We start from the raw sequence: 26,179 nt of genomic DNA on the forward strand, positions 1-26,179 counted from the left end.
ATTTAAAACCAATTTGGTGCGAAACCCATTTGTCACACACAGTGAGTTGAGAGATGATGATTATAATATAATATACAAAAGCCTCGATGGGTTAATCCGGATTTAAGTTTATCCAAAAGTAGGTGACGACAATATGCATAACTCGATGTAATAAATACAATAATGGTATAAACGCTACAAATAGTAGTATAATGATTTAATACATACAAATACCCACTCCGTGTTTCCCAATTATACAAATCTACGCGCTTTAATAATGTGTCATACACTTGCATCATTGTACATAAATTAACCGTCACTTTACCTGTTAAGGTGTTATGTCAAATATGACGCTGGATGCCGTGACTACTTAATCTATAATAATAATATCGTATTTTGCGTTCAGAATTTCATGATTAATTATGTTCGTAACACGTCATTTGGATGCGATCGATTAATTTACCGCTCAAAATTCATTTACACTACTAAATACAACAAAACACTACCTCGGAGAACTATAATATCATATACGACATAATATAGTATTTGTAAGGGAATTCATCCATGTATCCATATTACATTGATATAATAATAATATTGTATTGTATTTGAAGGTACGTGCATGTACATCACATGATTGCATCACAATCCCTTTCCGTTTTGATAATAATACAACTTCATTACTCATTTTAAAAATACAGCAATGACCTTTTTAACATAGATTATTTATCCATATATTTTTATTTTTATAATGTGCTAAAAATATAGATCTCCAGAATTACCATGATCATATTGTCAAATAAATACAATTTAAATTTTTTATGATTAATGTACAAATTTGCTTAAGTAATTATTCGCCGATTATTATTATAGTTCAAAATGTAATTTTAGCCATCTGACAATTGGAATTTCGTGTTCATAATTACCAGGCTTCAGATTAATACTGGTGTAAATCATGATTAATGAGATAGAATTTATTTCTTAACGCCTGGAAATATATTATATAGTATCCAACAAACATATGCAATGTCGTCAAAACCTGCTATTATTAATAATATTATATTATGTCATGAATTTTCAACGACGCTTTATGATAGCCATACGATATTTTATATATAAATACAATTTTTTTACAAAAACTGCACATTTAGACATTATAGTGTATTCTCTTTTAATACTTAACAACCTATATCCAACATCGAGCAATCGATAGTTTTTTTTTTTGCGTACCCAAAATAAAATAGACCTAATCTATTTCAATCTTGTAACGAACACTGCTTACTGTACGGAAAACATTTGTATGTTGCGGTTATATCCATGTGAATGTGACGCGAATTATAAATGCACATTTATATGTTGGTACCTAAGTACGTATTCACTCGTTGTCCACTTCGTTCGCTCTACTCGACTTACTTTTATATTTATATGTCGTGGATATTTGCATAGTGTTCACAGACGATGGCGCCCATGGTTTATTATAGACTTTCGGATGAGATATATGTTTGACGATAAAGTGCATGTTTCGATAAGTCAAAGTTTGTTTGTTTTGATGATTCCGCGCTCGTACAAAATCTTCTGTAATACATAATCAAACATGAATCTTGTATGTACGTTTCAGGAATCCGAGTCACAGAAGACCAACAACGGTATTCAGTATAGACTTCAGCTGTTGTATGCTAATGGTAATGAACGTGCGCTGTTGCTCAAAAGCAGTCTGTAACTAAGCTAATTTCGATACTGTTTTATTTATTTAGGTGTGCGACAAGAACAAGACATATATGTGAGGCTCATCGATACCGTTACCAAACAGGTGAGTGATTTTATTTTTTCTAACGAAGTAATGATTAATAATAAGTATACGTTCAATAATGAACTATAATATTATAAATATTTAGTACGCAGAGATCTTAAATGTTATATAATATACGATATCACTATTATATTGAAATAATATGCACTCGGATTAGAAAAAAATACCACGAGAGATAAATTTGATGCAAAAAATAAAAAGCGATTAATTGTTTTTTTCACGTTTTTGTGATTTTTAACGTGCGATGTTTAATTGGGATTGTTTCCTATTTGAAAGCGATTAATTGATGAGTGTGAAGTTGGCAATCCAATTACATTATTCCGACTTTAAATTTAATTAATACTTAGCAAGTTAATTGCAAGTGACTATTAAGAATTTATAAGTTTATTTATTCCTTAATGACAGTAACAATTTTTACTTTGAATGAAACGTTTCCCCCCACGTGTTCCGCCCAAAACTCAAAACCCAACATGGACCTAGTGTGAACACTTATATCTATTATAATATACAAAACATATATGTACTTATGTTTCGATAAAATCGCTAAAAAAACTGAATATGTCATCAATCATCACTGATGAAAAAGTACATATCGTTTAAATATGTAGTTACAGCAGTTTTATAAATAATATTGTTTTGTTATGTACCTACCGTTAATCGAATAGTATAAAATTGCGACTGTTTTAAATAACTAGTATAATGCAACTACAACATATGCAATTTATCTATATCAAATTATATTCATACGTTTTCGTGGCAAAAAAAATACAATCGGAATTCGGAAGCCAATACTAAACGACACGTTCAATTGCATAATGATTATTTACGTTGCTGTTTAGGCACGCGCGTGAGTTTGAACGTTAGTATTATAATATATAGTAGGTAAATAGGTACTATACGTATAATATACGCATCATGTATGTTCAAAGAACGATGAGATTTGAAGTAAACAACGGGTGACTTTTTTCATTCACGAAGTGAATGAAAAAAAGGTTTTATTTGCATTTAATTTCCGGTTTTTTTTTTTTTAGTCAGAAAGAGATATTGTCGACGAAAAGGGTCGAGAAGTGTATTCGTAAAGGACCGACGTTTACGGTTTTATTCTGTATATAGGTATACTAACTGCATGATTTTATTACATTATTATTAAATTGTTTAGATGCTGGCGAATACAATTTATGCGATTTACTAATCTATATAAGAACACGATAAAATCAATCGATTTATCAAACGTACGTAGGTACTCGTATTATTATGTATTAACACAACGCAACTAATCGTACTGCCATATATTCGAATGTAGTTTTAATTTTGATTACTCTTAATTTCACTATTATGTATTTAATATTAAGCATTTTATTATAATCGTTGAGCTGTAATAGTTTTATACCCGAAGCTAAATACAAAAAAAAAAAACGTAATTACGATCTATAAATCCAAACTCTGTCCTTTTATAAAACAATAAAGTGATTCTTTTAATAGCAAAATTATAAATATTCGTATTTTCCCGTTAAGTATTAACTTTTTAGAAAATTGTTTTTTTTAAATATTATAATTGGTCACATACCTACTAAATAATTCCGGTAAAAAAATCCTGCTTCTGAATACGAAAAATATCATTCAAAAAAGTAAAAAAACTTAATTGTAATACAAAAATATTAAAGTTTAGAATTTTTTCAAATATACGGTGTTGTAATGAGAACAAATACTTTGAGAAAATGAGCGTTTACCTTTAAAAAAAACACCATTCAAATTTCGTGCATCGTCGTGTCTATCGGTTATAATTTGTTTTCCACAGAAGTTTTCGTTTCCTATATCGTTATATTTTATATATGTTTACAATATTATACGACCTTTTTATCTCGGTCAGATAAGACACAATCATTATCTTTGGTACGGATATCATCAACGGTGGCAACGCCTTGCATCACATATTATTTTATAAGTTCCTAGCAAATATCGCATACGTATCGGACCAGTGGGTCGCGTTTGTCGCTACGTTCTTAGACCCGCGTGATCGTATACAATTTTAATTATAATGTACAATACAGAATTATAAAAAATATTATATTACTCGAACGTCACGTGCGCTGCACGGCCAGGAGAGTATAAATACGTGTGTGCGTGTGCAGTGGCGGCGGCACGTGCCACGCCCCCCCACCATTCCCACCGCCACCGCATACAACGCCACCACAATCTGATCCTCTCAGTGACGCGCGTCGCTCGCCGCCGTTACTGTCCATCCGGCGTACGCCCACTAAACGGCTTTATCAACACGCATATTATACATGATGTTTTATTTATTCGTATATATATATATATATATATATATATATAGGTATATATGCACACGACCGTCGTCGTCGTGTTTGTGACGATTATTATTACGATTACATTCGTTAAAATCGAAACTCTCTAGGTCCTTCCACCGCATCTCTTTTTAAACATCCCTTGTTTTTTATTCTCGATTTCCTCGCCCTTGTACGATGTACCAATATAATACTAATAATATAATATACAACATAATTACACATTATAAGTATATTACCTATTACATTATAGGTAGGTATAAACTTGAATAATAATATACTACGAGTATATCATACGACATTCATCTGGGTGAAGTGGAAAGGGACTAGGGAGCAATGCTATATTTATAGGTACATAATATTAAAATATAACATCACGTAATCTCTGATTTGAAGTTAAGGTACCTGATAGGTTAACAGTAATATAACTAATAACATCAAGTGTTTATGTAAATGAATACCGTACTTATGAAAACTTTAAAATAAAATGCAACCTTCCAAGCAAAAATATATCAACAGCTATCAATACTCTCACCCCGATTCGATCAAAACATATATCAATTACATTATCATCTTAACAGGGGCGTACCCAGGGGGGGGGGGTCCCGGGTCTAGATCCCCCCTTTCACCATTTATTAACTGACATGTAATATTTAACACTTTGTTTAAATTTTAAGTTAATAAATCAATATGTTTGTTGATTTTTTAATCACATAATTGTTTAATATTTTAAAAATGTGGACTTTCTTTGAAAAATTTCTAAGTACGCCCCTGCGTTTCAAAACTCTTAAATTAATTATCAAAGACAGTTACTTAGTTGTTTACCACCATAAAATATTAAAATATACATTTATTTTTTAACTGTTAACTATTAAAAATTAATAAATTATTATAGAAACACTAACATTTTCTAAGTCCCTTTACTTATGATGCTAAGGGATACAAAAAAAAAAATAATAAATATATATACATTAAACATATTGTCTATGTATTATTATGTAAACCTTGTTCGATGTGGTCTACTAATCACTTTTGTGACTTGAAAATATAGATAGGTACGTAAATTAAAATATTTTGAATTACCTTATTTTCAACTTCCCCCTAAATGGTATATCTAGGTAAATGGTCTTCTATATACCCAAAAACCTCCGTTAATCAAACATTCTTTTTTTATTTATTTTTTTTTTTTTTATTTGTGATAGAAATTATAGTAATTCATAAAACTAAACTGGCACTGAATACTTAAACACGATATTAGGTTCGCAACGACTAAAAAATTGTATGATTCTACGAGGTCCTTATATATATATATATCATATCTAAGTAAAATGTATAGAAATGTGAGCAAAGGATATTATATTAAAGGTAATGTTACATATAAGTGTGTTATATATACTAAATATTTATGTAAAGAATATACGACAAAAACGTATAAAATGAACACTTTAATCTAATTTTCAAATCTGCAGACATTCTATACCTATATATTTAAATGCATTGTAGATTATATATTTTATCTTTATAATGTTATAAAGATAGTATTTTAGTTGGATACACGCGCACGTGAAATGGAACTATTATGAAACCTGTTGCGTGACAATTCGCATGAATAAACGTGATATTTGTGTATTCATGCATTACAAATATATTATTTACCATAATTAATTTCAACAAGAATGTTGTACTATATTCTATATATATATATATATATATAATGTAATCTAATCCGAAGAAGATATAAAATTATTAATTTTATAAGTACCTAAACATGGTCATTCTGAATTTGTGTTCCATGAATTTTATAATATAGAATTCACTTAAGCCCATTAATGTCCACCGATTTTTAAATTACTTAAAAGTTTAAGTTAAAACCCTAATAACCATATTCTATCCATGGACATCAATTACATACAGATAAAGTGATTCATCGAGCATATTATTCTCTTCTATTGTTTTCTTTTAATAATTAATTTATTCAACATTTCAGACTTATTTAGTTAATCTAAAGATAAGATTTTCAAAATATAATCATATTTTTATACCATTTAAAGAATATCTCATAGAGTTATCATCGATTTTTATTTGATAAGAGCTCTACTTTTTCAGTGAATTGTTAACTAAATAATTTTTTATTTAAATTTTAATGCATCTAATCGAATTTTAGAAGAAGAATTTTAGAGTTATTTAAATGTATAATATAATATAATGTATATGCATAGGTAAATGGACATGTCCATAGTATTGAGCTTAAATGATTTAGAGGACTATCATAATTTAAATATTTTAGTAATTAATATTAATCTAAAAAAATATTTTATATTACACAATAAAAACTGTAATATATTTTATATATTTATAAACTACTAATTAAAACTTTGATTTAAATACTTAATAATATTTTATTGAATAATATCTATATTATAAATTTATAAGTAATACAGCTAGTATTGTAGTGATAAAATATAATTTTATGTGACCGTACAATTCGAACAATATGTAAATGTAATAAATTGTTAATTATATATTTTATTTTATAAGGATTAGTTCTTTTTTACTTTAAAAATCTAATTAATTTTTATAGAAACATATACATACTGCATGGGACGTATTATACCTAAGAATATTTTATGATTGAATAGCAGACAATGAAAATGCTTTAAATTTCATTCCACTTCTTACATATTATATGATTCTGGAACAATAATACGTATATCAGTAAACACATTATAGTTTGTATTGGTCATATTCTATCATATTATAAATATATCATTACAAATAAAAATTTCATCTGCAACAATTTTATTTTAGCTTTCAGTCTTCATTTAATCCTGTCTATATATAGTTATACAAGTACAATAAAACTGAAAATTAATTTCATAATTCTGTAAATACTGGATATAATTTAACAGTATAAGCTTATCAATATACTATACGTATATAATTACTTTTTGTAAGATAATTTATTAAAACCATGCAAGTGCATTTTATAACTCTACGGATGATTTATTTACATTTTTGTCATTTTTTACAACTTATAAATTATAATATACAGTATATTGCGTAATTTCAAATATTTCAATGGGTATACATATACCTAGTTAACATAATTGTTTTCATCATAGCCAGCACTATCTTAAACAGAATAAAAATGGTAACGATATAATTCTATAGTATAACACATATATTTTATGATTACAAAACATTAATTTACTCTTCTGTTTATACGCCGTATTGTTCCGCTGTGAAAACAAACTAATACTACATATATATTAATACATTATGTGTAGGAAACAGTTCTACTCCATCAGGAAACATAATAAAATAGTATATAGTCCCTCGCTTATAACGCTATTTTTCGTTCTTACTTATATACTATATGCACTTATTGTTCCGCATCAGAAATAAAACAAATCTTTATTATAAACATAAAATAAAACCTCTAAATATCGTTCTGGAACATTATATTTAACGGTTATAGTATTTCTGATCCTCCGCGATTCTGCAACATATTATAGTTACGCCTATGTTAATTTTAATTTTAATAAACGTTATTATGCGGTACGTATAAAACACAAAAAAAATATATTTTGTAATATATTAAGCAAGCGTGCCACAGAAATGAGGGTGGTTGTCGAACTGCGTTCCTTACCTTATCTAAAATATTCGAATTGCACTCAGGTTCAAAAATGTAGTGTACAAATTGCTTAAATTGTTTAAAAACAAATAACGTTTGATAATTTCACTCGATCAAATCTCTCTACAGATTTCATCATGAATATTCATTTTAGTCGTCTTCTGCAGTGTGTGTCAATCCATTAAATATTATAACGATTTACAGCGACATAACTATAATATAGAAATAAACGAGTAAATACGTATTTGTATATCATTTATTTTAATATGAAAAATACAACAAACTTATAGATATTAAAAATATAAATTATTATTATTCGTTAATAAATAGATTTCATGTAGTAATCGGAATGTGTAAAATTAAAATATTACCAATATATATTTCCCCTTCCCAAATGAAATTCGACAAATATAAGTATAACTTGAGATGATTCGCCAGCTGTGAATACATATGGAATATTAACGTAATATATTATAAAGACCTGCGTGATAGGTACAGTTTTATAACAATACACACTGGATACAACGCGTATGTGGTTTGTATATCAAAAGTAATCTTATACATACATAAGTATATTATATATATTTCCATAATTATTACATTTACGATGGACACTGCTGCAGAATGACGAGATATTGTGCTCGTATCACGAATCTACACGCGTGTTGTATATTTAGGTCGGATGTATATTACAGTGACTGGCGCATAGATGCCTATATATGTATACATAATAATATCTACTATACTCGAATTTCTCGTCTGGGATACATAGTTTCTGTATAATATAACTCGCGCGGGTTATTGCAGCACTGCGAGTCCTGGCCAAGGGGTATTGGTTTGGTTGGGAGAGAGGGGTGGATGTCGCACACGCGTAAAGACAATGTGATATTACGTCTCTGTATATGTGTATACACATAGTATAAATAGCACTAAATATGAACACATACACGCACACGAGTGCGTGTACACACGACAATATTATATTATTATTAACCCTATCTCTTCGGTACCATCACTATACCATCGCCCTTCTCCGCGCATCAAATACACCCTCCCCCCTTTTTGGCAGTCCGAACGTGTATAAAGGTTATAACGCTGCGGATGTATAATACACACACACACACACACACACATGTATGTATATTGTATATATATATATAGTAGATGCAAGTGTGCATATTATTACACATAAGCGAGTGCGTGCGTGTTTGTGTGAAGTTTTGATAGTGTTTTACACACATCGTAACACCACTCGCTCACACACACACACACACACACACACATATTCACATACATATATGTACCTAATATATACTTATATGTACGTATATAAATGTATGTTATTGCGTACATCGAGCGTGTGAGCAAGGCGCTGGCCCGGAGGCGGTGGCGGGGCCGCGACAGAGATGTGCACGCGATAATGCCAATGCGAATTACAACGCGCTTATCTATCCGTTTCGCGTTGCCAAGTAGCGCGCGTCCGTTCACGTATATATTATTATATTACTGTACAAGTACGCGTATACAATATACCTATTATGTGTATAAATTGCGTGTGCGTGTGCGTATAAGTAATATAGGTACGACGACGACTTACTGCCGCAAACTCGCACAACCCCGCGCCCACCGTTTTACACGCTCTCGCGACACAACGGCATAATAATATTATTATAATATATTACGTATTATTATTATTATTATTATTATTATTATTGTTATTTCCTCTGTATTTATATGTACACCGTATATCATATACATTATACGTGCGCGCGTGCTTTCAGTTACTTTACGACCACCGCCAGTAGTACGCGCCTCACTACGACGATCCAAAAAATAATAAATCGTACAACAAATGTCTATCTTACGAATGAGTATAATACTATATATTCGTCCGAATTTATGTTTTAATTGTGGGATTTAAAATCGTATTGCTTCATTGTCTCAACAGAGCACAATTATTACATTACACTATTGATCTATACACTAATAGTAAAGTAGGTATAATATAGTAGATAGTAAATATACCCACTACTGCAGTCATTTGGATATACGTCGCATATTATATATTATTATGTTCTATAATGATTTATGCATACGATAAGCATAACCATTTAACCTATTCAATGAGGTAAACCATCACTATTTTATTCCACCAAATTATAGAATGTGATAGATACCATATTACCATGCTATACTAAATAGTATTATGGTATACACAATATATTCATATGCCCACATATCAATAATAATATAGATAGTTATCAATTATCATAATAATATTATGTTTGATCTGGGTTGTTTATCCGTCGACCACTGTAGTTAAAAAAAATTGGATTATTTTTATATTTTAATATATACTGCAGAAAATATTTTAAATTCGTCATTTACTGCATATTTTGATAGTCCATTAAAATGTATATTCTACTACCAATCAAGACATTAGTACAACTCGTTTCAAGACAACATTGCAGTGTTTACAAAAAATCTGCGATTTATGCAAGCAATTCATGTAATATAATAATATTTTATAGACATTTGTTTCTATCTTCATTGTACAGTTTAAAGGTGTAACATAAATTGTACCCATCCTATACATCATGATGCGAGCATCAATCAACAGTGATTGAGAATCGAAACATACAGGGTTTGGTACTGGTAAACTTGTAATCAGTTGTGTGCGATGTGCGTTAAAAAATATTTTTAAAAATATATATAATTACTAAAAAAGTATAATAGTTCATTATTATTATTATAATTATTGTTATTATTTATCAAAACGCCGCAGCATATTACCGCAGTCTGGTCTCGTTAATTAACCACCTCCGCGCCTGTCTTGATCGCAAACTTTAAGTAAAGCCAATTTCACTATATAATATACCTACCTAGAAGTCATTAAAACTTCCTGAAGCGGGCACCAACGCGTCTACTTTGTGTTTCCACCATTTAATATTGTTCATGGAATACATTACTTCAAAGGAGATTTCTAGGAATATAATATATATATTATGGTCGCAATGATAGTTACAAATTCCTAAACATATTTTCATACCTCCAATTTCTCATCGGCTCGTTCAAAGTCAAACTGTCTATTTGTAACATTTATTACGGTTTCACACACCCATTGTTCATATCCTATATATGTCACTCCAAAACTTTTTCGATATGTTTACTCAACACCCACATATTAAGACCATAAATAATAATTGCCGATCCAATAGCAGAGAAATTCACAGTGAATTTGGCACACAAAGCGTTTAGATTTTATATTTTATAATAGTATTATATAGTATTCTGTCGAATAACTTTGAATGATTCGCATGATACGTATGTATATTTCATGTATATACTTATACATAATATTATTATTAATTATTATCGTAAATTAACTACAAAAAAAAAAACTTAGGATGGCAAACATTTCATGTAAACTTAGGCACCCGCTCATGCACTATCGTATTTACTTATATTATGTATATAGATAAATATGTAAGTATACACAGCATATGCATATATTCAATTAGACGGTATTTATTGGTCCACCGCAAAAAGGGTGGGTGCTGCCGAGTAAATCCTACAGCAGCGGGTGGGGTGGCGCACAGTAGCACAAAGCCCGGGAACCGTACACGGTGTATATTTATATATATAAAATTGCTTGTGCCCCTGATTCTGGCGAGCCTAAGACCTCCGGATTAACCGTCTTATACATATATTATATGTGCACCGTGTACCGCCGCAACGTTATTTCACCCTGCCATCACAGACGACGATCCCCTCGCGTGCGCGCCTGGCCGCCGGAGAGAATATTGTTTAAAAATCTATTACAGAACGCTAATGCCATTAAGCTACTTTAATATGTTACATAAGCTCTCGGAGGGCTCCTTCTTTTTTTAATTGTTTCCATTATAGGACATAAAATATTAACCTTTTCGGTTTCGCCGCGCGATGGAGACCTGCTGCAGCACGATATATTATATATCGCACGTATATTATATTATGTACCTACTGTGCTACACCGAGTGCAAATTCATGATATAAATATATATAATATATGGGTGTGCATGCCTATAAATTAAAATATACGGTATAGACATATTATCTGTTATATGTATTTTAAGGCATCTGCGTTAATTTTTCTATTTTTTTTTTTTTTTTTAACGAATACTGTTTATTTGGTTTATTAATCATAACTTTTTTTTTACTTAGTATACGTAAAAAATGTTATGTATTCTATAATATTCGAAGAATTCTTACCGTTTTAGCATAAATGAGGTATTTAGAATATTCTATAATATTAATAAGAAAATACACATAATTTAAAAAAAAAATATGTCACTCATTGAGCCTATTTTGATCAAACGCCCGCATTATGAATTATATATGCGTTGCACGGGATAGACCTGGATATATTCCCCTACATTACATATATTTTATTTTATAATATAATTTATTTAACGCCTACAGAAAAACGGGAAAACTCCACACGCCCAGCTGCCGTATAACCTCTTTAAATTCGTCGTGTTAATACTCGTATTTTGTACAAAAGATCTATGTGTTTTTTCCACATTAAATTAATATAATAGCAATTATTATTGTTATTTTATTTTTGATACACATGTGTTACTATAAACTTTATTTTTATTTTGTCATTTTACAGGCCATCATTTACGAGGGTCAAGACAAGAATCCAGAGATGTGCCGGGTGCTGCTAACGCACGAAGTCATGTGCAGGTAACATATTATTATTATTGATGAATACAATATTTAATACATTTACCTTAACAATGTATTATCCTAAAAGCATACTGCTACACCATAACCGTGCGCAGATATTATTATTATTATTATTATTATTATTATTATTATTGTTATTATTATGGTATAACAGCCGACCCCATTTTATAGGTGCCAAAGACGGCGGCATAGGTTAGCGACCATATAACCGTGATAATAATAACAATAGTAATATATTGATGAATCGGTTATCGGTCAAATATTATGGCCGCTGACACGCTCCTCCCCGACACAACGACATTCCTTCAGTCTCTTATGTGTATAATGTTTGCACACTCACACACACACACACATCACACAAACTAACTTGGGGGGAAAAGTTTGCCGAGTCATGCACGTGGTTCAATGCTATTTTGTACGTAAGTATACGCGCGTACATACAACGTAAACAAAACCATCAATAGCTGACTTCGCGTGAGGGGTTGTGCGCGTATTTATAAGACCGAAGGGGGGCCAAAACCCCGGGGGACAGGTGCGGTGTAATAATAGTTAGTTCTACGAACATGTCGTGTATGTACAATATATATATATAAGTCTCTTTAGTATTTATTTTGTATTATAATACATCATGTCGTTTGCAGTCGATGCTGTGATAAGAAAAGTTGCGGCAACAGAAACGAAACGCCATCTGATCCAGTCATCATCGACAGGTAAGATTGATAATTATTACTAAATTCATACTTAACTTGATATTGTTTATCCAAAATTTATTAACCTAAAATAGTTTAGACTTGTGTTAATTGCATAACGCATCAATACAGATGTTTTCATAGTTTCTATATTTTAATATATTACAATAGATGATAATAGGCTATTTATACTTCCAACCGTCGTGTTGTGTTTGGCATAAAAAAAAAATAGAAAGACTAATGCTCTCTCACCCTCTTTATTTTTGGTCGACTTTAGCACTTAGGAAAAAAATCATTCGTTTCTGTTATGCTCTCTCCCCCAATACTTTTATAACGGAATGGTTTAAATACCACAAAGAGATCCGCACACTAATAAGCCGTCCCAGCGGGTGGGGTGCTTTGAACAAACTTCTGCTCTTTCGCCTTTTATCTAACGTTATCCTCCCCCAGAACCAATTAAAACACCACAAGCACTCGGTATTTTTGTTTCATGTAATCGGTAGAACGAAAAACAACAAATATTGTACGACATCCCGCTATAAAAACATAATTACTGATTGAAACTTCAAAGAGCATTTCCAGATTGTTTGGAAGAATTAAATTAGACGGCAAAAAATCCAGGGTAATTATTTAAATGACTGAGGTTAAAGTGAAACGGTATTTATGTACGATACTATTCATTATCGAGATTAAAATGTGCTCGTAATCAAAATAATCAAAAATTAAGTACCTTAAATAAAAACGTTATAATGTGCTACTCAATGTAGTTTAAACTTTAAGGGTTATAGCTGAATGTTACTAACTAAATATTATTGTAATCAACGTAAAAAATAGTCAAATCATTTGTGAAATACCCCAAAATAACAATATTGTTCAAAACGTATAATGCGATTTTTTTTTTTTTTTATCAGAAACTATTATAGGTTAGTCTAGTAAATATTTTAACATAAAAATTCAAACATTTTTCCTACTTACATGTGAATAAATATAATTTCCCTAGTACATAATGTTTACACGACCATAGGGCATAGATGTACTATGTAGTATGAAAAACATATCAGTAAATTTATTAATCCACTGGGTAGGTTTATATTCATCATATAATAAATAAATCTACTTTATTGATGACATCATCAAGAATTTATAATGTTATTAATTGAATCGTTATAATACTATAAACTTGGTTGGCACGTCTCAGTGGTGGTAGGGAAGAAAAAAAAAGTACGATGTGTATGTTAGCAAGATAATAAATGAAAGAAAATAGTATTCATAATATTGGTATATTATGAAGAGAAAATGTAAGAGTGAGTAAAAAAAATAGAAATAAATCGTTTGTAGTGGAGGTATACGTCATGCAACGACTATTCACATTTTTACTAGGTCCGAGTGTTGCTACTGCGAATGCTTACTACGTATACTCGTAAATATAATATACAATAAACATTTTCACCATTTATATTTACCCGGTTGACCCTATTTGAGCCTTTCACAGAAAAACTCCTCTACTACTCGTCAAATTAACCGAACCAAATTATCGCCATTCATATTTTTAATATTTGCCTGTGGAACACGTGTATATAATATTATACATGTCAATACGTCACCAATTATTATAACAGGTAGTAAAAAAAGAAAATCTCGAGTATTGTATATATTAGATGATGTGCTTTCGAGATTTTAATGAAATAATAGACACATGTATGCGTAGTGTTTAGAAAATTTAAAAATTTTACGTGTGCTTCATTTTCCGCACTATTTAAAATTTTACAGTACTAATCATATACTACATATAAAATATTTTATTACCTACAAATACTAAATTCATAAAATATCCTAATATATCTTTCGTCGTTAGTATTTGCCAAATTTCTTTCGTGCTTTTTCATAGAAAGTAGGATTTCTTAGTGTTATAGAGTATTAGTAAATATATTTTTTTATGCATATAAGAGTATACCTTTTTAAATGAAATCGATTACTCAATGAGTGAACCATAATATTATAACAATTTTTGATAAATATATACACGTAATAGCCATAATAAAACTCACTAAAATTATAAATTATCATAATATTAACAATTTGCCGGAATGCATTTTATTTTTCTACTTATATATTATATAATATCTGAAATACAACACTATATAATACGTAGCATGTATATTTATTTATGTATTTAGGGACGGATTTTCAAATTCCTCAAACTTTCGAATATACTTTGAACTTTAAAAAATTCAAACAGTGAAAAACTTTAAGTTTGAAATGCCTAGTTATGCAGAAATTTTTTTTCTTATTAAGTATAAACTATAAACACTGTTTATTACTATTATATTTTTAAATTTGTTAAAGTAACAATTTTGTAGGTTTGAAAAAGTTTAAAAGTTAAAAATAAATTAAAATAAGATTCAAATTTGAAAAACTTATGTTTTATCTAGCTTTGATGATAACTTCATTGTATACCCAAAATTTTTGGCCATGATCACAATAACATATAAATATATACTTATAGATAACAAAATTAAAAAGTATTAACTAAAAATATTTCCATTTCTATTTGTAATATTATCTATTTAGTTACTTTTTTTCCAATGTCAGACAAAGTATGAAAATAATGAGAAAACCGACTGTACACGTCTCGTATTATATTTGTATGTAATTTATAGCACGGCGATGTAAAACGGCAGAGATATTCCAGTGCGAAACGTTTAATAACAGCAGATACGCGTATTCAGCGTAGGTTATTATTATTATTATTATTATCATCATCATGGGCTGTATTTTTTCTTTGGGTTTTTTATTTTTGTCATTCATTTCTCCGTTTCTTTCCTAACGGCGGCAAAGGAAGATCCGAATAGGATGATGCTATATAATATATACTATATAACGTATACTATAATACTACATCGTTCCGACCGACCACTTCCACCAGTCGCACACCCTCCTAATCACTGCACTGAAGCGCTGCAGCGGTAGCGTCGAGACGACGGTAGTGGCGGTTTGTCGGTATTATAACCGTCGAATGTATATAAAAGAAAAACCGTCTGCTCCTAAAGATTTTTATGTTCACGTCCTATAACGCGCAGTGCGGGGTAGGCGGAAAAAATATGGCCTGAAAGAGATAAAAATAGCACGCACCCTCCCCACCCCGATCGACAAAGAAAACAAACCCCATGTGTCTTATTACGCATCTCCCCTGTGCGCGTACACCATCTCCCATGGGATGCCATTTTGTCGTCGTCGTCGTCGGCATCGTCGAACCTTCATCTTTTTTTCTCTCCTACACCATTAATTTATCTTATTCCGTTGGAGATTTTTTTTCCCTATTTACCACCACATTTATATCTTACGTATATAATAAATATTCTTTTCTGTTTAATACACTGATGAAAATTCTTGTTATGTGTGATGTGTATAATGGTATACCACGGTCCACGCGTGGGCCTATGACCATATTATAATACATGACGTTAAATTGTCTTGTGTGATACCTAACCGTGTATATACTATAGTAGAAAATTTAATGGCGTGTTTTACGTTTGTCTTATCTTATTCAAATTATTCAAATATACATAAGTCTATAATAAATATCCATATGTTAATACCTATAGAATGCGTCCGAAATTTTTGAAATACGACATAAAAATGATCGACCTAATGATTACTTCCGGCACTAACAGTGTGCCCCTTGAGTCATTTATACGCCTGCAATTATGTATTGGTGCGATTATAGTATAATAAAATAGTAAACATGTTGTCTCAGACGTCATTTTGTCATACTCAAACATTAAAACGTCGTTTTTAGTATGACGTTAAACGCTGCACAGTAACATCATGCTTACAATTAAATAATGTATTATTAAATTTCATATCTCAATAATTTTACATTTAAATTGAACTTCTGCGCAGTATTAACAATAATTCACGCTTCATTAAATATCAATACTTGAATTTTATAATCTAAAACCTAAATCGTCTGTATAGTATATACATATTATATTATTATTTGAATTATTGCGTTCATATTGTGTCAATTATTACGTAATCCGATGAGTGATTTCTGTTTTTTATTTCGACGAGTTTCCCAGTCCTACAACAACGATATACAAAAAATATGATTGCGATTACACATCTTATCGACGCCCAACGAGCAACGTTACAGGTTGTGTAGCAAGAGTTATATTCCCGTACACCAATGTATAAGTATGTAAATACGAGTATTATATAAATCATCGGAAAACTCCTATACGCTATATATTATTATTATAACACATACGATGGTAGTGCATTCAACGCATGTTCGTCGAAAAATAAAGACACTAAATAAAATAAGAGAAGTATAGCACAGTTTATTCTGGTGATGGTTGAGTACACGTAAGGGATTCGGGAACAGGATAGGTACGAGGAATTATTCGTCTCCCGAGTCCCGAGAAGACAGTTTGAAAGAAATGCGTAAAACATAACACATACATTTATATACATGAATATATGATAAAGGGAAACTAAACATATTATACAGGACGAAAAGAGTGGCGGTGACGCCGATGAGTGGGGAGTTTTGCGCGCATATATAACGAGATTCCATAATATGTTTATTTGCTATATACACCCATATATTTGATATTACCTATATATATTATATATCATATTTATTATAATGTGCAATGACGAAGGTTGTCCCGTTGCGCACTTAGATGCAACGAGCCCTCTTGACACTGTCCTTCTATAAATGTGAATACTCGTTAGCATGGGAATTTGTTATCGCATTTATTGGTAGGTGCCATTTATATAATATAAATATATAGTTCATGTATGTGTAGAATAATGTATAATATTCATGCGATTACCATCAATGGAAAAGTAGAAATTATTATGGACTTTTTTTAGAAGTTGTTATCGTATTTCTTAGACAATATTCTCATACTGTCTAAATTGTATTTGCTCTAATGTTTCTCTACATCACAGTCTACGTCACATCAATTTAGGTATACCTGCATATTATCCATTGCATTATGTTATTATGAAGTCACGACGAAACGTTTGTATTTTTCGAACAACGCGCTCGTTTAAAAACATAATCGTTGCAATATATAGTGATATATATAAATACGTTAATTACTCATAAAATATTAAAATCTCATTCAGCCAAAAATACGACATCATAACATGATTAACCATCGCAAGACACAATCAGAAACTACACGAAAAAGTCCACATGAAACAATTAATAAAATTCGTATACTTGCTAAAACTTTCAGTCTGCAAAACAAAAAAAAAATACTTCATTTAATATATACATGATACAGTATTAACTATAGTCGGTTTTTTAATCATTACAACGGTTCTGCAGTTTATTTTCATTATTACTGTAACTCACCAGTTTGGTCGAGACGAACTTTTTTAGATGATGCATACCCCAGTATAGACATTTTATTGATGTTATGAGTCCTAGCAAACGCATACAGTCAATAATTAGTGTTACAGGATGTAACCTGCAGGTATCATGTCACTGAATTTACTTCTGCGATTCTTATCGTGTGCATTTACATACATATATTATTATATGATTTGCTCTGTGCGCGTAATATTATTAAAACGGACTCGTTTCGTGAGGACGGCGGCATATAATATGCGTTCATACAATTATAAATGTCCAAGCCGGATCGATATGTACACATAATATATCAAACCGTGCGAGTTTTGGAGTATAATATATTTTTATCTACCAATGCGTGTGTATCGCCCGTCGGTTAATTCAGACGGTCATTTATTTTTTTATCGCTACGTTTTATTCGACCGACAATAATAATTATTGTAACAATATTATTATTATTATCATTATTATCACCATCGCGCATATACGTACGTTCGATCGGGTCACAGGCACGGTGGCACGGGTGAATTATCGACAGCGCCGCGCGAATAACGCCACTTGTATCGTCTAAATTATAATGTTATATTATGTATAGATAATATACTATATTACCGCCTATAAACATAATATTATTATGAGGTAAGCACACAGCGCCGGGTTAAACTCGATCGCCTGTTATTGAAACCGTCGTCGAAAGGTAGCAAACACGTGTGGTGTACACGAGGCGATTATTAATTATTATTGTTATTACTATTACTATTATTATTATTATTATTGCTAGGTGAATACGGAAATTATTCCAGAACCCACTCCGGAAGCGCATGCCTACAAATATATATATATACTAAGGTATACACTTCCGGGTTATATATCCTCGGCTGAATAATTCCTACAAAACATTTTATACACTTTGTATAATTTTTTTATTGACTATCAGGTACTTGCGTAGGACGTAGGTATTAGCTAGTTTCGCCAATGTCTGATACTTGTGTTGACAATTAAGAAAATAAGAAAGTCGTGTATTAATCGTGCAGAATTGTTATTATCTTTTTGTTTATATAGGTTTACCTTTACTTTAGAGAACATCCGTTTTTATTATTACTTTTCCCAATTAACGTCGAACAGCCCCGGCTGTTTTAGCATAAAATATTACATATTTATATTATAATGATAATTCTATCATATTAGCGCCAATATTCCAGTTCACTGAATGTGAATAAATGTGGCAATATCTATTTTTATTTTATTAATTTATTTATAGTAAGTTTTAACTAATGATACAACGTCGGTTAACGCTGTTCGCCGAGGTAAGCGAAGTAACACGAGTGCTGAGTGGTCAATTTCTACCATGTTTCTATGTTATATTCTGCTTCAAATACATTCGTATATTGTTATTAAATTAATTTTTAATATTCTGCCACACGCGAAATCGATACCGAATGAAAATGTTTATATTATTTATCCATTACAGCACTACCCGATATTATGCAATCGCATTTTTGTGCGTGGGTTTGTAAATTTAATAATTATATTAAATATATAATTTATAGTTGTCGCTGTTTTTTAAAAATAATTATTCATTTAATTTTGAATAAATATTTGTTAACATCCAAGTACAAATATTTATAATTCATTACGAACTCACGCAATTTTGTAAAAAAACGTGCAAGTACCTACACTTTAGTGGAATCGTTAATCATTATTTTTGGTGATAGTCTGTATTTAACAACCTTATTATCAACAGAATAACTATAATGACAGTATTTGTAGGAGGTATACCATGTATTTAATATAACACACGCATGTTTCTATAATATTGATTTGTCAGTTATTATTATTTATTCACTATTTTGATAAAGCCTCATTATGGATATTTATTTAAAAAGTTGAAATCTTAATCATAAAAAAAGGTTATTTAACTGACAAAGGCAAATAAATATACATACATATGATAAATGATTGGAACAGACAACCAAAATAATTAAGATAATATTAATTATTATGAATAAAAAGTTTAATAGATACTATTCAAAATCAGAGGATTCTAAATCACAGATGGTCTGAATAAGAAAACTATGTTCTCATTCAAAACTCCAATTTTCTTGTGATTAGGTACATCGTTAAAATTAGAATAACATTAGTCTTTTAATAAATATGGACAATAATATTATCTATATTTTTTCAGAAAATTTTCTTATAATATTTAGATACTCAAAAAAATTTTATTAGTACCTATTTGTTTATTTTTATTTTTAGTTATTTATAATTATTATTAATAACTTTCATAAAATTGAAAAAAAAACTTTTGATAATTATTTTATATTTTTTATAATTTATATAATAGAATAACAGATTATAGATTATACTCATGCGCATAATCATGTTATCACAATAATTGAAATGCAGAAAGAGATTTAAACAAACATTCTCTATTTTTTTTTAAGTCGAGGTAAATACCAAACAGTATCAACCGGCTACCAAAATATTGTAAAAATGTATCGTGGCTCGATAACAGTGCAGAGTGATAATTTTCCCAAATCGCATAAAATCGCTAAAAAAAACAATTTGAAAGATATGAGTTATTGGCTGGGGGACAAACAATAACGCCCTTATGTATAATATAGACGCGGTCATAACGATATTATTATACCGATTTTGTATCCGAAAGCTCGTGACGAAATGAGTCGCCTCAGCTCTGTCGCCACCGCCGCGAATATAGAACTGACCACCTGAGTCCTGAAACCCGATGACGTAACTCGCGCATTACGGTCGACCCTTTTGCGGACGTGCGTATGTATATGCAACGTGGGGGTATTATTTTTCTATTTACATGTATTATTCGTTTCGTCGGCAGCATCGGACGTATCTCGTTTGTGCGGATGATTAATGGAATTACGATGACAGCTGCCACCAAGACTCGGTAGTGCGACCGGCAGCGTTGGCGGTCTGACATCATCAATAAATAATCGCCAAAAAAAAAAAATATAAACATATATTGTATCCGTGTGTAAGTACGTTGGGCGGGATGCCCGGTACATAATGACGTATTGTATCAAAAACGCGCTTTTAAATTTTACCGAATTCGCTCGACTTGCATAATTTATCGAATTGTCGCTGCTTCGGTACAGTTTGGGTAGGTACGGACTACATAATAATATTTTACTACAACGCATTAACTCGCAGAAGAGTTCTCACACATGTGGGCTCGTTTACGAGTTAAAATATCGTATTTCGTGTCGATGATACATTGGCACATCATGTTATTTATTTTAATATAAAAAAGCTTTTTTGTCTTTACTCAACTTTACCCGAAACGTGTTTTTGATCATTTTTGGGCGAGAATTCGTCGTCGGATAATTATTTGTGTACTACCACTATCATCCGTTCATCAACCCTATGGCATAAAGAATGTTTGAAATTTAAAAAAAATGATAATGATAACGACCCTACGCAGTCTTTTAATTAACACTCGTAATACTCATGACTAGTTGACAAACTGAATTTATGGCCATTTCGATTGTTCCAAATTATTGCCGACGTGCAGTGTGTGGCTCGGTCTTCATTACACACTCTTCTCGTGCGCATCTAAACATATTATCACGTGTGTATCGTTATTGCGTATAAATATATATATAGTTATGGGCTCTCGAGTCTAGACCTAACTAATAATAATAATCGACGAAGAGTAATGACGGTGTTCGTTTATCAACAAGACGTGATTTATTTTCATTGTCAAATGAAATATAATATGAATGCGTTAAGTTCATGAGAACACATTCAGTCTCGTCTAAAATTGGCCACCTTAAAATTTTAAAATGAAGTAGTACACGCGTATTTCGGGTCAAACTTCAGGAAGCAGTGCTAAGACTGATTTTAAAACGAGAAAAAAATGTACGCAAAATGCGTCATATGTGATATTATATTATTAGGTTGTGTATACACAATATTTTAACAATAATAATAATACGGTGGTGCGGGTGCGACCACGACGCATATGGTCCGAATGCATGCACACACGCTCACAAGTGTATATAATGAAAACTGCTACTACAACGAATGCTGTCACTGCTGCTGCATTGGTGCCGCAAACGACCCTCACTCGCGGTCGTATAATTTACCCGTTTTCGATAGTCGCGTCCGGACCGGTCCGGAAAGGGGTCACGCAAATTGTTGACATTGTTCCGGGCGTGTATATATAATATTATGTGCCATTTGTGTATGTGTGTGTGTGCGTGTGTAGGCCCCAAGCGTTGTCAAGTGTGTAGTGTGTACAACCGACTGGTGCCGCCGTTGGTGTAAATATACATATATATATATATACGCGACAAGGGGAGGGGGCGAGATAAGTTGATTCACTTGTCTATACATATGTATATGTTTGTATTATGTATATGGTACAGTACGCGTTGGACGCTGTTTGTAATGCGACGCGACGTCGTCCGACTTCTAATCAAATATCATGCGAGAAACGCAGTTTTGCCTCCCACATCACGACAGCTGTTCTTTGGCTGGGTTTTACACCTCCCCCGAAAATTACTGTTGTCGCCGCCGTATTCGTCGCGTGCGATGTAATGTCGGCACGCACCGGTGAGTACAAAATCGTATGCGACTCGCCCGCCTATATTATATCGGTGACGGCAACTGTGCATCTGTCGCACACGCGTGCAATTAAGTATTGTTTTGTTGTTCTCGGTGCACCGCCTAATCACTGAACCGCGAAAACTGCAGTATCCACATACTATTATATAATAATAGCTGTATAATAAATTTGTATTGCGTGCACATTATTTATCTCCTACCACGCCTACCCCTCGAACCAAACTTCGCCGACGTCGTTGCATATATATACTTTTTTTGAGATGATACGAATTCAATATTATAATGTTGCGGTATTGTTTTAAGCGTGTGGATTTCAAATCATGGTTATTACAAATGCTATACGTAGATATATTATTTTATAATATAAATGGATCTAACTAGAATTCAAATTTAATTTAATTTATTGATATTAAACTTAAATTTTATTGAAATTTTCAAGTTTGAAATATTTGATATAAAATATTAATTTACAATAATATTTTCGATTTTTAAAGTTTGAGGTGTACGAAAGTTTGACAAGTTCGAAAACCCTTCCCTATTACTATAGTATAAAAGTCGCGAAAAGCACTTAACACACAAACGCTAAACGAACAAAACTGATAAAGTTAGTATAGAATATTAGTAGAATATGATAATAATTTTGCTAGTCTTAATAGTTGGGTGGCTATAATATTTCTATAACAAACATTGTAATAACGTTAATAATATTACGTTTATATGCATAGGATACAGGTAATATTCAAAGAACTAGCTTTCAAATCCTCAGATTTTTTACATCTAATAAGTAAATTTGTTACAGACGTTCCTAAGTTATGTATGAACATTTTTATTTTCTCACATATTTTTGATATAACTATAATATCATAATTCATAATAATATCAAAATAGTATACATTCCAACTTATATACCCTGTTGCAGTATGATTAAAAATTATAATTTACAATGTAGTTTAAATTAACAGTTGCGTAGAAAGTCGCCTAGATTATTTGTATTTTGCTTTTTATCGTATCATCGAATTTGTTGACGTTTTAATTCAAATATATCATAGTTATCCATATACGTACAGACCATATAGTGCACGAAATCATTCTGATACAGTAATAATAGTGCAACAACTAAACATCGCGCTCATACCACGCTTGGTTCGGTTTGGATGGATCGTAACGGAATGACATAAATACTTCAGTTGCGGTATTAGATTCTGTTATAACTTATAACATTATGTTAGAAGTAGTGTATTGTTTTGCGCCAACATCAGTCGCGGTTCTCTCGTACGTATACGTTTTTAGTTTTAACGTTTTGATTTGGTCGATTCAATGACGCCACCGCCGTACGCTTATTCCATATTCGCATCCACCATACTTCGCATACACACAAGTGAGTAGAGATACACTATAATGTATAAATAGCAAAGATCTTCGTTCGAACCATCAGATTCCTGTCTAAATAATAATGTGCCCGAAGGGGTCAACGGCTTATGTTATTACGCGAGCTCTATTAATTCCCCTTTATTTTCTCGGCGCTGGTCATTACAACAACGGCAGACAATGAAGGAGAACGCTGGGGGGTTTATTTTGGTTCTTTTTTTCCCTATCTTCCCTCATCCATCGCCCTTTTGGCCACCGCCCGACAACGCGTATATATATTCATATATACGACATACGTAGTGTATGTGTTTGTGTGGGTGATGTGTGTGTGTGGGGTGAAAGCATCGCAGTGGAAGTCCCATCTGTTGTGTACTGCTGCCGCCGCCGCCACACTTGTGCGTGAGCAGTAGCTCACTTTTTAGCCCCATCCCCTTGCCATTCGTTATATAATAATATAAGGTTAGAATAAACGACGCGGCCGTGGGGCTAGCGGAATAATTGCTTTACGCGTGTAAAACGAGATGCGTAAGTGCCCGGCATAATCGGCCCTCGAGCAAATGTCACGGAACACCCAGCGGCCAGCACTATATGTGTACTTATATATGTATAAATATTTTATAAGTCGTGTATGTGTGTGCGTGAGTGAAGATACCACGATGACGAATGCACAAAATAATAATAATTTGTGATCTAATATGAATATTGGTCTGAATTAAATTACCGACCGTTACCATAACCATGTTTATTACCGGAATTAGTCCGACTAATCCGCCGGTGACGACTAATCAGGATCAGACGAGTAGAATTCCATTTGGGACGGGTGCGCCTGCATTACATGTATATTATATTACTATTAACCATTTTTTTTTTTTAACATTATGGTCTATTTTATCCCTAAACACATTTACACACACACACTCACTCAAACAATGTACATGTCTGTAAAATGGTTACTGATTAGTGCACCCTTCAAATCCGATACGCACAAAAGCGATACATTAATTATTTTCGACATAATATTTTCTTAGTTAAATCAATATTTACGAAAGCATATAGATTAGAAATTAACAGAACCCTTTGAGATTTTAATAAAATATAAGTACACAAAATTTAATCATTACTAAATATTACGCGTTCATATAATAGATAATACATTTTATTTAGGATTATTGTAAATTATAATACAGAATGTACTTATTAATTTTTATGAAATACTCGTTTAATAATTATATATATTTATATTGCATTTACACTCTTTATTATATATTTGTAAGCAAAAATTTGGATTAAAAATTAACGCGGGCGTACACGAATGTAGCCTTCGATAATAATAATAATCGTTAATGATAAAAAATTTCCTTATAAATTTCACTCGGCATAATTTACGTAAATATAATTTAGGAGGTCAATCAACCCGTTTCGTGATAAGTGATATTGCATACTGTTATTTTCAAGATATCAACTTTTATTTTTTAAATTTTTGGTAATATTGTTTTGCGCGTCAATTTAATAATCTATTATCAGTTCGCATCTGAAAATTGTTAAGGTTGGGAATAATTAAATAAAAATGTTTGACAACGTTATTTGTAAAAGTCATCATACATTTCGATGAATCTTAATTTCAGAAAAAAAGTATCTAGAAACATAAGAATCAAATTAAATTATACAGAAGTGTTAATATTAATTCATTTT

General features: G+C 31.4%; 1 protein-coding gene across 1 annotated transcript in view; it reads left to right on the plus strand.

Annotated features, from left to right (window-relative positions):
• Positions 1–26,179, plus strand: part of LOC112591561 (transcription factor collier-like) — an 84,351-nt gene that overhangs the window by 10,964 nt on the left and 47,208 nt on the right. Inside the window, exons 3-6 of the mRNA XM_025335404.1 lie at positions 1,598–1,661; positions 1,734–1,789; positions 12,387–12,460; positions 13,105–13,173. Coding sequence (XP_025191189.1) covers positions 1,598–1,661; positions 1,734–1,789; positions 12,387–12,460; positions 13,105–13,173 — 263 coding nt within the window. The remainder of the gene's footprint in view (positions 1–1,597; positions 1,662–1,733; positions 1,790–12,386; positions 12,461–13,104; positions 13,174–26,179) is intronic.

This window comes from Melanaphis sacchari, unplaced genomic scaffold, assembly GCF_002803265.2.
Source record: "Melanaphis sacchari strain LSU unplaced genomic scaffold, SCAv2.0 Contig13_pilon_pilon, whole genome shotgun sequence".
NCBI classification, from domain to species: Eukaryota; Metazoa; Arthropoda; class Insecta; order Hemiptera; family Aphididae; genus Melanaphis; species Melanaphis sacchari.